The sequence below is a fragment of the Python bivittatus genome, unplaced genomic scaffold, assembly GCF_059951505.1.
Source record: "Python bivittatus isolate LINGU-HERP-01145 unplaced genomic scaffold, Pbiv_v1 ctg000690_np1212, whole genome shotgun sequence".
Taxonomy (NCBI): domain Eukaryota; kingdom Metazoa; phylum Chordata; class Lepidosauria; order Squamata; family Pythonidae; genus Python; species Python bivittatus.
In genome coordinates, this window is record NW_028277096.1 from 16,907,225 (window position 1) to 16,922,388 (window position 15,164).

Consider the following 15,164-nt stretch of genomic DNA (forward strand, 5'->3'; position numbering starts at 1 on the left):
TGATGGTGCTGAATGAGGGGGGTTACAAGTTCCAGCCATTGCAGCATCCCATGGTCACGTGATCACCATTGGCAACCTTCCCTGCTGGCTTCCCACAAGCAAAGTTAGTGGGGAAGCTGGCAGGAGATCTCAAGTCAGTCCCGCAAGTCGCTCCCACCACTTTTTCTCCCGAGGAGCCCCCTGGTGGCACAAGGATCTCATACTCCATAGTGCCTGCCTGTGGCACCCACCTGCCTGTACTCCATAAGCATTGGCCTGCGGCACCAGCCTGCCTGCCCACACTCTGTCATGCCCACCCACGGTGCCCTGTAGCACCTGCCCACCTGCCTGCATTTTGTAGTGCCCACCTGCGGTACTTGCCCACCTGTAGCTCTCGCCTGCTGGCCTGCTTGCCTGGGACACGGTTTTATCACCTCTTCCCACGTTGTGGTCAGGTGAGGTCCTCACTTAACAACCTGCATGGTTCTCTCTTAACGACTGCAATGGGGACTGCAGGGATTGCTCTCGCTAAGCAATGCGCTTTACGACCGCTTTACGACCGCATCGCTTAGTGATGTAAATTCTATTGCTGTCATAACCCGAGGACTACGTGTACAGCCCTGGCATGCAATGAAGTATGCTTCTTTGCCCAAATAAAGTTGCACGCTCCAATTTTAAGGCATGCTGGCATAATGAAGCATTCACCAATCTAGTGCGGCCTCAGTTGTGTTGGACTTTCACAGACCCTCAAGCAGTACGGCTGTTTTCCCTGCTCGCAAGTGATGTTGGGAGTCCAGTACATGTGATGAGCATCAGATTGGGGAAGGCTGCTTTTAACTCGTGAAGCTGTGCTAACCTGGAGGTGTTTTAGGAGAAACAGGCATCTGATGGAATTTCTCTGCATGCTGACACAGCATGTTACATTCATATTAGCAAATACCTTACATTAAAACAAATCCTCAACAACCCTTTGCACATAATAGTAGAAAGGAAACTTCTGCGACTGCAGTTTACATTGCTCACTCACTCCATTGGTTTCTTTTGTTCAGGTACTTCAGAGCATTGCTAACCATGTCTTGTTTACAAAGGAGGAACACATGCGGCCTTTTAATGACTTTGTGAAGAGCAACTTTGATGCCGCACGAAGGTAAACCAGTGAAAGTGTTGGCTTTTGAAAGCAAGTTTTGCCTTTACAGTTTTTCAAGCCAGAGTTAGAGTACAAGCTATTAACTGGAAAGGCCAGAGACAAATAATGAGTCCCAGCACATAATAATAATAATTATAGTAATAATAATAGTAATAGTAATAATTTGACAAAATCACCATCAGTCAATAGCAAAAGACAACTTTACTTGGAACAGCTTACATCCTGCGACAATACCTTTAACACCATCCAACAACAACATCTGCCTATCCCAGGTCCTTGGGAAAGACTTGATAGGTGGATAAAAATGCCAAATCCAGTCTAAACATCTGACTGACTGTGTGACCAGCAACAATAATAATAAGACCTACAATATGTATGGAATGCCTACAGAATTCTTTAGCTGAGATGGTTTTAAAGGAAGATTACAAACATTGATGAAGATGGAGAGTTCTTATCAGTGCTATTTGGCCACAGTGTCTCAATGGAATATCCAGGTGCCACTAAAAGCCAGATGTATGGAAAGAACTATTGGGTGGGAGAACTGTTATCTTCAGAGCTTACTTATGGGCTTCCTGGAGGCATCTGTCTGGCTTTTTTTAGGAAGCAGGATGATGATTAGTAAATTAATATTTTGGTCTAATCCAGTTGGCTGTCTTTGCATGCTTCAAAAAGAAATTGGGTTGGTTAGTTCACATTACTGACTTCTTGCTTCTGTTGGAACGTTCTTGATGCTGAAGCCAACTCCAGCCCTAGTAATCCATATCAACGCTGCTTTTGTAGATGGTTTGATAAGAAAGGACACAATGTCTTTTCTTTCCCTGTAGGTTTTTTCTTGACATTGCATCAGATTGTCCAGCTAGTGATACAGTCAATCACAGCCTCTCTTTCATCAGTGATGGCAACGTGCTTGCACTACATCGTTTGCTGTGGAACAATCAAGAGAAAATTGGCCAGTACCTTTCCAGCAACAGGTAAAAGTAGGGACTAGGGATGGAAGGTTGTTACTTTGAGAAAGAACATAGTGCATGTAAAAATAAAACATCAGTTAATTAGCAGAGAATTTACAATTGTCATAAAATTTAAAATTCATGATTTCATTGATTGATTGATTAATTGAGTGTATAAAACTAAAATTCATTATATCATCTTGAGAAATAATTATAAATCACTACAAAGATCTAAACATTAATATTTATATCGATGTCACCGCTATTTATCATTGTCTAAAATAAGTGAGCATGATCTTATGAAAAGAAAAAAGAAAAGTTACTTTGGCCAAAGTTCAAAGTGATAGTAGGATATGCACTCTAGGGTGGGGAATCCCGTGTTCTCCAGATGCTACAGCCTTTGACCCCAGCAATGCTGGCTGAAGCTGATGTCCAGAAACATCTGTAGGAGATCTCATCCTTGCTGTGAGACTTGTGGCTATTCTTTTATTTTTACTTAAGTACTGTTTTATCCATTTTGAACTGGCTGTGCTTTATGAACCTGAATTCATACCTTTGTTCCACTTGTCCTTTTAAATTATATAAAAGAAAAGTAGTTGGCATAGTGCCATTGTTTTGTCTATAAGATGACTTATAAAGTCAAAAGCTGACTTGCAAAAGTCTTGTTGAGCCAGAAATGGGATCATGATATACCTGCTAGCCTTGTGTCTGTTGCCTGATCTGCAAAATGAGAATCTTTTCAATATTCCATCAGCAATAGCACTTCAGTCTTTGCCTTTCAAAAGTCTACTAGATGTATCTCCATTCCAGGGTGAGTTTGCTTTCTTCCTACCCTAGAAAATTGGGCTGTCAGTCTGCCTCCTAATAGTAGTTGAGCAAAGAGCAGATCCAAAGCACACATAAGATGGAGTATTGTACAGTGCAGGAGGTTTAAGCAACCTTAAATTGAGAGGGAGAAAATTTGTGTTTTTGAACAAAAATGTAACATGGAATGAGACTTTGTTGTTCACACACATCAGTAAACCTTGGAGTGGAGGAGGAAGAGTTGCCATTTAGTGCCACAAATGTGGCCTCTAGCTATAGTGAGCAAGCAGGTTTCTAGTGTTTTTTTTAAAACTATATAAATAGTATTTTGCACATTTTAATTATTACCTGTAACATGATTGTCCATAGCAACATGCAGGTTGATAAATGCTATATCCCCTCAAGCTTCTTATATCCCCGAAATATGATCATCCTCTAGGGACCACAAGGCAGTTGGAAGGCGACCATTTGACAAGATGGCAACTTTGCTTGCATACCTGGGTCCTCCTGAGCACAAGCCAGTGGCAGACACGCAGTGGTCCAGTATAAATCTTACCAGTTCCAAGTTTGAAGAATTTATGACAAGGTAAATTCATCCAAATGCTTGCTGGCCCGTTGCGATTTAATGGACAAAGTATTCCCTCCCAGATGTTAAATTCCAGCTCTCAGCAGCCATGGCCCCCATAATGCAAATGATACAAATGGATGCAAAATGTATAGATTCATGTATAGATTGGATGTCATGTATAGGTTCAACAGATATTTGAGATTAACATACCTCCTCCCCGCGAATGGTCCGTTAAACTGAAAATCTACTGTTATTTATTTAAACTCTTAACCATTAAATGGGAAGCTAGTGTGCTGCAATCATCTTTAATTCCAAGAATCTTTTGGGGATGAGGCCCCAGCAGCATTCTTAGGAAGTAAAAATGGTAGGTGGCTGCAACAGAATATTATCTTTGGAAACTGGCTCACTGGCCCAGAAAAACAGACCTTGATAAGTCTGTTCTCTGGATGTATCCTGGTAAACCAGAGAGTAGCAAGGAGCAGCCTCACCAGTAGCCTTCTGATAAATGGGCAGTTGGGACTGACTCCATTTGCCCTGGCCATCATTTTGTGAGAGCTTCAGTGACATGTCATTCCAAATATGCTCACTAGCCCCCAAAGTTTAGGGATCTCTGATACAGTCACACAAGGGTGAGTTGCTGTTTTTCCGCCTATGTTTGTGTCCTTAGGCACCAGGTACATGAAAAAGAAGAATTCAAAGCCCTAAAAACACTCAACATTTTCTACCAAGCTGGGACAACCAAAGCTGGCAATCCTGTCTTCTACTACATTGCTCGCCGGTAAGACAACTGCCTGTTCCTCCTTAAACCAGACTACTGAGAATTGCAGAACCTATATGTCCAGCTTTTGCTTTTTTTTGAACAGCGACAGTTGTTTTGTCATTTTGTGGTGTTTTCTTTGTACTCTGGAAATGTTGGCAAGATGAGGTGTGCATATGTTTGCGCACAAAAGTGTGCTGTCAAGTGTTTGTAATATCAGCTCTGAGGAACTCTTGTCTGTAGTTATCTGGTGGCTTTTTGGCCCAGGCATGTGTTCTGTTTGAGGGACTCTCTATGTATATGGTGGGGCAGCCTATTTCTTTCAAAACAACAAGTGTACATTAGATTGTACTTTTTATGATGAAACTTACATATATTACAGTATTTTTCTGACTATAAGACGATAATTTTTTCTAAAATCCTTACCCTAAAAACTGAAGGGCATCTTATTTAAGGAAGTCAGCCGAGAATCACGTGGTCCCAAACTGCCCATACTTTGTTTCTGCAGAGAGGCTTCCTCCTGTTGCTAGCCTCTAATCACGAGTGAAATAGCTTGTCTCCCAAACAGACTTCCTCCAATCACGAGCCTGATGTAACTGACATCAGCTGATGCTGAACAAACCAATTAGAGGAAGGCTGATTGCAGAGACAAGCTATCTGCAGTTTCACTCGTGCTGAATGTAATCAGTTAAGCAAAAGAGCCTGGAAATAGAGCTGCAGAGAGACAGTTTGGACCTCCTTCCACCGAGTGTATCAGGTCAATGTTAACTAATTACTAAATAAAAATGTATTCTGCACTATCTTTAAAATATTGATTTTTTAATTTTGGGCTGGAAAAGTGGGGGTCGTCTTGTACATGGGGGCGTCTTATTGTCGGAAAAATACGGTATATAGAGCAAGAGCAAAACCTAACTGCTTTTGAGGTGGTATTATTTAAAATAGTCTTTATCTTCAGTGTCAGAACCAGATTTCTTTACTGTCCTGTCCCATAGACATCTACCAGCTAACAAGCCACCACAGTTGTACGTGGCAAAGACGATCTGTACTGTGCATACATATATATTGTGGATGGGGGGGGGGGTTCTTTAATTGTCTTAAGTGTTTAATACAAATATTTGTTCTTTAGCTAACTCAGGTTTGTGCAGCAAGATATGTCTTTGTCGAACAGCTAGCTGCAGGCAAAATATCCTATTCGTGCCGTGACTAGATGGATTGGGGTTGATGGGTTCCATGCTACCTTGCAGAAATTGAACATATTTTCCTGGAATTATTATACTGATGGATTTCCTTGAAACAGTGTTCACAGATCTCAAAACCGCTAGAGGTTTATTTCCTCCCCCCAAAATAATTCATGAGAAAAATGCATGTGCCGTAATCACAAGCATTTTTGATCAGATTTCATTTAATGCAAGGCATGTTACATTATGTCTTGACTGAGCCTTCTATTGTTTTTCAGAATAGTCTATACATGACACAGAATCCTTCAATTCTGTCAATGCTGCCTTTGACTCTGTATTCCAGATTCTGGTCAATCAGCTTTCCTCTAGATAAAGCCCATTTAATACAGCAATACTCTTAATTATATTTAAGAATATTCCGTTCATTCTGACAGTTATAACAATAACAATAATTTTGGCAATTGACTTCATTTGTTTGCCATCACACTGGGAAAGATAATCTGAATTTAAAAATCACACATTGCTGTGGATTTGCTAACAAAGCAACACGCACATTAGAAAGACAGCAGCGATGATAAAGATTTGTCAGATTGAGACAAGATTAATTTTTCCTGAATTTGACTTACAATTCCACTAATAAACAGGCTTTTTTTAAAGCTTATATTGAGACACAAAGAAAATACACAAAGATGAAATAGTCAAAAACAAAGGAACACTGGTTGGGGTTGCGTGGTTCTTTGTGGTTGAGGTGGCATTCCGCTTTGTGGTTGGGCTGTGGGGTTTTTTACTGGTAGCCTTTAAGGTAGAAACCCCTCCTTGAGTAGGGCTTGCAGTGGTGGTTACTTCTGCTGTAGGAGCAGCCCAGAGAAGTTCGCTCAGGATTGCAAGCACCGCCATAAGCCAAAGCCATTTCAGCTGCCTCTTCATCCTGCATTTGTGACAGTGAGCATTAGTTGATTCACTCAAGCTTCTTTAAGAATCGGCTTTCATCATGCGATGGATTAATCTCATACATCCAAAACACATCAGAGCTCATCTGTTATTAGAATCTACCAGTGAAATGTAATTTTTAAATGTTTTCTGGATCACTCTTGTTTTTACACGCATGCAATGAAGTAGGGCTGCCACAAAACATTGTAGATGGACTGCTGGTGAATCTGCCAATCAACTAATTTTTCTGTTTGCTCCCAGTTGATATTTCATGACCATTGAGCATTCTCAGACTTTATTGAGGCTTTTGGAATATTTTGTGTGTCTGTATGTGTGTGTCTGTGTCTGTGTGCATGTGTGTGTGTGTTAAAGTTTCCCTAAGCCTATTGATATGTCCCATTTGTCCCTGGGTGGAGACAATTTGGCTACATAAAGGTCCACATTTGGACAATGATTTCACTGCTAGTATTCTCGTTAATGATGTTTCCCCCGCACACAAATGGCTCACTTCCATGGGAATCGTCCTGTCCCATCCTGTTCCCCCACCCCCCAAATTTCCCAGCAGAGTTTTCTTTATCTGAGAAAATTTTACAGAAACACTGGAATAGAAAATAGAAAACTGCACAATTGGGGCAGTTGTTATTTTATTAAAAGATTTCAATCCTGCTTTTCAAATAAGTATCCAATTGGTTGGAGCCACACAATTTAATGCTCGAACATGGGAAGGCCCTGGCTAACCATTTCCATAACACTGCCAAAAATAGTCCATTGATGCATCACAAGTGGACTCAGCAAAGCTTTTCACATTTATAGTCTAATCTGTATCTTGATTTTTGCTCTTGATTAAGGGTCCTGAAGCAAATTTCACAATAAATATACAAAAGAAAAGCTAAAAAAAAATTGACGCTGTGCAAACATATCCTCTTAACTAAATCTTAAGAGATGTTTAGCCTAATGTTTCAAATAATTAGTGAGGGAAGCAGTTGGACCTCTCTTGGAAGGGTATTTATGTCAGGGTGTTAAAACCAAGCTGCAGAATTTACAACATGTATCATATAAATTATCTTGCTTTAATCCAGCCTTCCCGAGAAGAGTCACCTTCTGGTTGTGCTGGAATTGCAGTTCCAAGATCTGCCAGCCTGACATACAGGGTGGAAATCCTGGGAGTAATAGTCTCAGTAGATCTGCAGGCTTAGTAGGTCTCCAGCAGGTCTCTAGTTGGCCTTAATTCTAACCTGGCACCTCTTGTGTGGGTCAGTATCCTTTTCTCTATAGTATAGGATCAATTCTGAGAGACTGGTTTCCTTATTGGCAAACAGAAGGTTCGAACCTGCATCTTCCTAATTTGTACCTTGGTCCGTAGCTCTGTGCTGGATATAGGCAACTTGATGCTGTTGAGATGTTTTGGTTTATAATTCCCATACTCCTGACCATCGACTACATTACCTGGATTGGACAAATTGTAGTCTAAAACATCAGGAAGGCATTAAGCCTCATCGCTTCCACAAAACTTAAGCTCTACTTGAAGAATCAGATTTTAAACCCGCTACTCTTATTCATTCCAGTGGCAAACTGTTTTTAAAAAGTTATATTTTCACTGCTATGGGACAACAAAGTAGTAATTTATGGGAAAAGGGCTGCTGAGTCTATGGAAAGGATCCACAAGGTCCACCGACTGAAGTACAGCATCTAGGATTACTTAAATCCAGTATGAACTTCCTAAGGCTGATTGTACATACATAGAACTAAAAACCTTGAAGTCATCCCCTGAATTTAAGTACTCAGGACGAAGGATGTCTGCCTTCCTTTTCCGTGATGGTTCTTCTAGTAGGATTCTGAATTGCTTTTTGAAATTCATAGTATGGCATCATCTATCCACATATTACATACACCTTTTCCTCCGGTCAGTCTTAGGAACAGGGTGAGAATATTCAAGTTTAATTGTTTTTAGTCTTGCACTTATTTTTTCTTCTATTTTAAATGGAAATTCTATTTTTTTGGTTTGGATTTTTTGAGGAAGGAGGGTTATATACCTTGGGAGAATTTATATTTATGTAGGATAATTAATAAATTGAGTCATTGGAGAACTACAGGAGTAATCTTCTTTAAGGATTTATATTTTGCATTTGCCTCTGTAGTTCTAGTTCATTAGTTGAGTTGATTCGTATATTTCCATCTGAATACCACTATTCCAAAACTGCAATAAGAATTTTTCGAAGGGATATCATTTACACATAAAATTTCACTATCACTACCACTAAGGACATATTTTTCAAGATCATATTTATATGGTGTTCTTAGTTATTATCTATTTATTTAATCAATTTATTTTTTTCAGTTCCTTATTCCATACCTGTTCTCAGTTTCAGGTGCTCGTGATAAGAGTAAAATCCAGAGAAGCCTTTCAGAAGTTGCTTGCATCTGGTAGTTGTTCACTAATTTCTACCCTTTAAATAAAGTTTCAGATTGATGAAGTAATCATAAATCCCCCAAATGATTGGCTGCTGCAGTTTGTAAATTTGTTTGTAAGCATTTTCCAGGGTAACAAACATACAATAGGTTTCAGTGAAGGAAGTAATGTTTTTGCTTTAGAAACTTTTTAAAAAGTCAGTTGCTTGAAAAGGGGAGGGCAAGAAAGGTGATATTTCAGTGCATGCTTGAACATGCTTGTAATTATTTTTTGAATTAATGCAGAATTTCAGAGCAGCGTCTTAGACATAGTTGATTATTGCGATGTGCTCTACGTGGGGCTGCCTTTGAAGTTCACCCAGAAGCTTCATTTGGTCCAGAACATAGTGGCTTGAGCAGTTACAGGCACCAGATGGTTGGCTCATGTAACACTCTTCCTTCGAGAACTGTACTGGTACCAGTTTGTTTCTGGGTGCAACTCAAGGTGCTGATGGTCTTCTTTAAAGTGCCTTGTGGATCAGAATTTTGACATCCATGGGACTGCCTTCTCTCAATGGTATCTGCTCTTCCTTTGAGTTCCGGCTCTTCTGGATCCTGATCTTAGGGCATATAATCTGTCAGGAGAATTCTGACTGTTAGCTTTTCATAAAACTACCAACACCTAGTTGTTACATGGTCTTTGGGATTGTTTTTATCCTTCCTGGAAGGTGAATTTTACATGTGCATTATGGTTGTTCCTCAGTGTTTTGATAATTTATATTGTTGTGATCTCATGATTGTCTAGAGGGCTGTAAACTGCTCAAAGTCACACATGATTGGAGTGGCATATAAGGTCTAGTTAACTGACTAATTAAATGAAATATGGTTAACTTCTTTGTGGCTTAGCATCTTGCATGAATGCCAATACTGTGTTTAACTCAGTTAAACAAACCACAGCTTAGCATGATATGTGAACCCAGTCTTGATGGAGCATTCATCTTTTTCACCTGATTTGAGCAGAACAGGATTTTCATGGTACCTTTTTTAGCATTTGCTGGAAAGGGACAGAATGGAGTTGGCTGATTTGTCTTCTTTTTTAGAGGAACACACCCAAATATAATTTTTTCCATCATCACCAACCCTTGTACATACAGACCTTTGCATTTTCTAGAACCCCCTCACCCCAAGAATTTAACAGTAAAAAAAAGTATTTTCCCAAATTATCAGTGAAGTGGTGGACAGCACTGGGGATTAAAGCCTTTAGTAATTTAGGAATTTTAGTAATCTGCCCAAAGAACTCCATTTGTTGAAGTTATAAGCATAACAAATGAATGCATAAATAAATTATATCTGTTTCCATCCACTTTGTGCCCTCGTTTGTCTAAGCACAAGGCCTGTCTGGTTGCTCTAGTGGCTGACCCAAAGATCTGGACCAGAATCATTCATTCCTCTAGCATTCATCTCTCTCCCCCACCATTCCAAGCCAGTGCGGAATCCCAGTCAAAATTTGGAAGCCTAGACCATGGAAGATTAAAGAGCAGGACAGAATATGGCAGTCCTTCAATGAGATGCCCTCTAGATTTGTTGGAGTTTAAAATCCTGTACTTCGCCAATTAGCATGGTCTGTGGCCTGGCTGGTTGGGTATTATGGAAGTAGAAATTCAATAAATATGGGAGGCACTAGGATGGAGAATATTGTGTTCAAGGGAAGCAACAGGTAGTTTTTCCCCTCATAGTTAGGAAATTCAGGGTTTTCCAATGAAATGGTCAGGAGATTTGGGACATCAAGAAAGAAGTTCTGAAATCCATTTAGTTGCTGCATCTGAAAGAATACTAATGTCTTATTATTTCTGCTTCTTTCTGCATCTCTTCAGAAGCAGGATATTGAACCAAATGGATTCTCAGGCCAATCCAACAGGTCCCTTCTTAAGTTATTAAGTTAAGTAGCCATTACAAAGCAGTGTAATTCATTTGCCTATTTATTTATTTATTTGGTAAATTTATATGGCCACCCATCTGACATACATGACTCTGAGTGGCGTACAAAGTCAAAAAACACAAAACAGTACAACAAACTAACATAACCCCCCCAACAAAAATCATTAAAAAAACAAAATTAAAACCATTAAAAAATAAATAATTAAAAAAACAATCTGTGGGAGAAGGCACTCAATTGCCCTATCAATACAACCAGTTTGTAGGCTCCATACCCATGTTACCGGATCCCTGGGCCAGATGGTAAAGCCATGTTTTCAGGTCATTCCAGAAGGCCAGCAAGTTTGGGGCCAATCTGACCTTGGGGGATGATGTTCCAAAGGGTGGGTGCTGCAGCAGAAAAGGCTCTCCTCCTAGGTTCCATCAGATGACATTCCTTCATGGACAGGACTTGCAATATGCCCTTTCTGCTGGACCTGATGGGACTGGTAGATCTGCTTGGGAAGAGGTGGTCCCTCAGATAACCCAGTTCCATGCCATGTAGGGCTTTATAGGTCATTACTAGCACCTTGAATTGAATCTGGAAGCAAACTCGTGACTAGTGTAGCTGGTGGAGCAGAGGTGTAACATGTGCTGATCTAGGTGCACACATAATTGCCCACGCTGCCGCAGTTTGCACCAGCTGAAGCTTCCAGATGCTTTTTGAGAGCAGCTCCATGCAGAGCACATTACAGTAATCCATGTGGTAGGTCCAAGAATGGGTGCAACTGGAGCACAACCTGAACTTGCACAAAGTCCTCCTAGCCACAAGTGCCATCTGCTCATTGAGCAGGAGTTGTGAGTCCAGAAGGATTCCCATATTGCGTACCGGGTCTGTCTGGGGCAGTGCCTTCTCATCCAGAACTAAAAATAGTACATTCCCAGATCTGGGTGGCTCCAAAACCCTAAGCCACTCAGTCTTGCCATGGTTGAGCTGAAGCCTGTTGTTCCCCATCTAAGCCCCCACATTCTTCAAGCACTGAGACAGGACATCAGCGGCATCAGTTCACCAGGGGTGGAGATATACAGCTGGGTATCATCAGCATACTGCTGATACCTCATCCCATGGCAACGGATGACCTCACCCGATGGTTTCATGTATTTGTTAAACAGGGCTGGAGAAAGTACCGAACCCTGTGGCACCCCACGGTGTAGGGGCCAAGGGCAGGACCTCTTGCTTCCAGTTAACACCACCTGTAACCGGTCACAAAGGAAGGAAGAGAACCAGCACAATACAGTGCCACCTGTCAGGTTCAGCCCAAAGAACTCCACGAGATAGTACAGATACAGTTCTGTTGCATTTATTAGCTTCCACCTCCAAGACAGAATCTCTCCAGACTGAATCTAAACTTCCCAAGCCAGCAAGCCACAACACTGTGAATTCCTTAGGGTGGTGCCAGTCTCATCTTCTTAACCTTCCCATGCTCCTGCTGGGGGCTAAGGGAATGCTTATCTTCCTGAGCGCGGCCTTCACCAAACCATTCCATCACACCACTCTCCCCCAACTCTCGCAGCCGGTCCAGAAGGATACCAATGGTCGATGGTATTGAAGGCCACCATGAGGTCACGTAGAGCAGGGATGGATGCACTACCCCCACCCCCATCCCCCATCTAAAAGCACAACCAATGCTGTTTCACTCCCATATGCACGCCTGAAACCTGACTGAAAGGGGCCCATTAATAGTGCCAGTAGTAACAATGTTGTGTATTCTTGTATCCTAGGAGTGGTGGTTTGTGTGCTACTGAGAATGATATTTCCGGGAATGACTGGCTCTGTAAAAGATCACAATAGCATGGTAATTCTAGCCCAACAAAAGTTGAATGAAGAATTGGAAACTAAAGCATTTTTTTTGAGGATTGTGATTTCACTGTCAAGAGAAAAGAAGCATTGATTATTTTTCAAAAGCATCAGTAGCTATGGCATCCTTTGTCTCCAAAGCAGTGCAATGCTGCTGGTGAAATCTGTCCCAAAGATTATGCTATCTTCCTTCATTTTCATTTCTTGCAGGGATCCTTCAGTTTCACTTTCCTCAGCAACCAGAATGCAAATTACCTTTTAAGGTAATGTTCAGTGGCTGGGTTTACACTTCACAATAGGCTAGGCCAAAATGGGGTTTGGTCATTTGTGTTAAGTATGTTGTAGAATGTAGCCATTGCCATAGCATGTTGTGGGAACCGAGCCGTCACATTAAGACAAAATATGATTGACTTATTTGTTGCATAACAAGCTTGTTGCGTAAATACAGCAAATGGTTTAGGGTTTTGTGTGAACCCTGCCAATGCTGATCAAAACAGCCTTGAAAAGAGCATTTCCTGAAATGTAATAGAAAATTTAATCAGGTGGAGAAAGAAGGAAACTTGAGACATGCTATATGTTAAACAATAGATAGAATTCATCTTATAGTACAGTGGTACCTCGGGATACGAACGCCTCTACTAATGAACTTTTCGGGTTACGACCAGCTCCGGCCGCAAAAATTTACCTCAACGTGCGAACTCCGCCTCAGGGTACGGTCATTTTTCCGCCCTGACACGTGGTCCGCGGCCATTTTTCCACCCCTGACACGTGGTCCGCAGCCATTTTTGCGCCTCTGACATGTGGTCCGCGGTCATTTTTCCGCCGCGCAGCGCGGTGCCCGGCCGTTTTCGCGCCGCGCGGTGCCCGGCCGTTTTCACGCCGCACCGCGCCTGGCCGTTTTCGCGCCGCACCGCGCCGCGCCCAGCTGTTTTCCCACCCCTGACATGTGGTCCACGGACGCCAGAATGGATTAACGGTAATTACATTGAACCTTATGGGAAAATTTGCTTCGGGGTGCGACCAAATTCAGAGGGCGGAACGGATTAACCGGATTTACATTGAACCCTATGGGGAAATTTCCTTCGGGTTACGACCAACTCGGGATACACCCAGAGTCAGGGAACGGATTAAGTTCGTATCCCGAGGTACCACTGTATTAGAAGATAAGAGTTTATAGCCCCCTGCTTAGTTTCATTGACTTTGTGAAAATGATCCCCACAGAACTAAGTGCCTTCAAATCACAAGAAGCTGAGTTTTGAGGAGGTCAGTATGACAACCGGTATGGCAAAAAGGAACTGCTTACTTACAGATTTTCTAGTTGCCTGCTTGGGAAGTAACTATTGCATGGCAGTAGGATCCAAGAAGATGTAAAAGTAGCATTGGGCGATAGTCTGTTCTTCACTGAACTGCTGAATGACCACTAATCTCCCATCCTGAACTTGGCTTCACATTTTTAGCTGAGCGTGCCTTCGTTGGACACAACAACTCTTCCCTGCAGATGGAACTATAGTTTGCCTGGGCTGGTTGGAACCCTTGGTACGATATTCCCCGACCTGATACTTTCACAGGTATTGGACTAGAACCTCTAGCCATGCTGGAGAATTGTAGATGGGATTGTAGTTCATATCCAATGGGGCACTAGACTGGTGAACTGTGCTCCTGTAATACTTTTCTCAGGCTTAGCATGTTCTGATGTTGCTTCTTAAAACATCTTCTGTATAAGAATTTGAGGGATTTCATATAATACATTGAGTTTGCATTTCTCCTGTACCCGTATGGTGGCTGGTAAGTAAGCAGCAGGCTTCAGACATCCCATATGGAACCCTTAATGTAGCAGAGTTTTGTGCTGCTTTTGAAAGTGGAAAAATAGGGAATGCTATAATGGTGTCATAAGCCCCCCCATCTTTTCCTTTGATGTTCAAAGCTTATGTATCAAATAGCTATTGTTTGAATAGCCTTCAGTTATCTACTTTGGTGGTAGAAGATCATTGAGTTTACCCACTAACCCATGTGATAGTCTGTTTGGTTTTGATTGCAGCACTGTATAATATAAGACATTATAAAGCCATCGTACAGTACAATACAATATAAGCCATTATAAGCCATTTTAGATAACAAATTATCTTTTATAGCTTATTCAGTAAACCATGAATAAAACAAATCATGGCCTAGAGCAATATATCTGAACCCAGCCTTTGCCAAAGTCAATTTTCCCCATTGCTGAAAATGAAGTTACTTCTGCAGTGCCTATAACTACCGTATGCAATGCATAATCATGGTTAATCCTTTTCAACAAAATACCACAGATGCTTTCCCAATATGCCCACAAGAGGGAGCATCATCACCTTGCTCTCCTTCACTGGTGCTTGCTCCTGCCCCCTCCCTTTAGGATGACAGATAAATTGTGATACAGTACTTAAAACTTCTTCCTCCAGTACTTCCTTTAAATAATTGCTTTTGCTGTGCCCAATAGCTCCTTTTCTTCTTTTTGTAACTACATTTTATTGGATTGGGTTTGGTGAAAAAGGTGGCCTCTGTTTAAATAAATAAATAAATAAATAAAACTTTCCCAACCAGTGCATTCCAGGAACATTGGTGGTGCTGAGTTGGAAATCCAAAAGTTGTAATCTTGGCACCAGCAGAAAGCTGGCCTCTGTCTTTTTGTAATTGCCTAGTAATCAAGAACTGTGGTTT

General features: G+C 41.4%; 1 protein-coding gene across 4 annotated transcripts in view; it reads left to right on the forward strand.

Moving 5' to 3' along the window:
• Window positions 1-15,164, forward strand: part of NF1 (neurofibromin 1) — a 197,765-nt gene that overhangs the window by 78,886 nt on the left and 103,715 nt on the right. For all 4 annotated transcript variants that reach the window (XM_088152397.1, XM_007420379.4, XM_025164948.2 and 1 more), the window contains 4 exons: window positions 1,029-1,126; window positions 1,951-2,097; window positions 3,317-3,463; window positions 4,113-4,223. In XM_088152397.1, coding sequence (XP_088008523.1) covers window positions 1,029-1,126; window positions 1,951-2,097; window positions 3,317-3,463; window positions 4,113-4,223 — 503 coding nt within the window. The remainder of the gene's footprint in view (window positions 1-1,028; window positions 1,127-1,950; window positions 2,098-3,316; window positions 3,464-4,112; window positions 4,224-15,164) is intronic.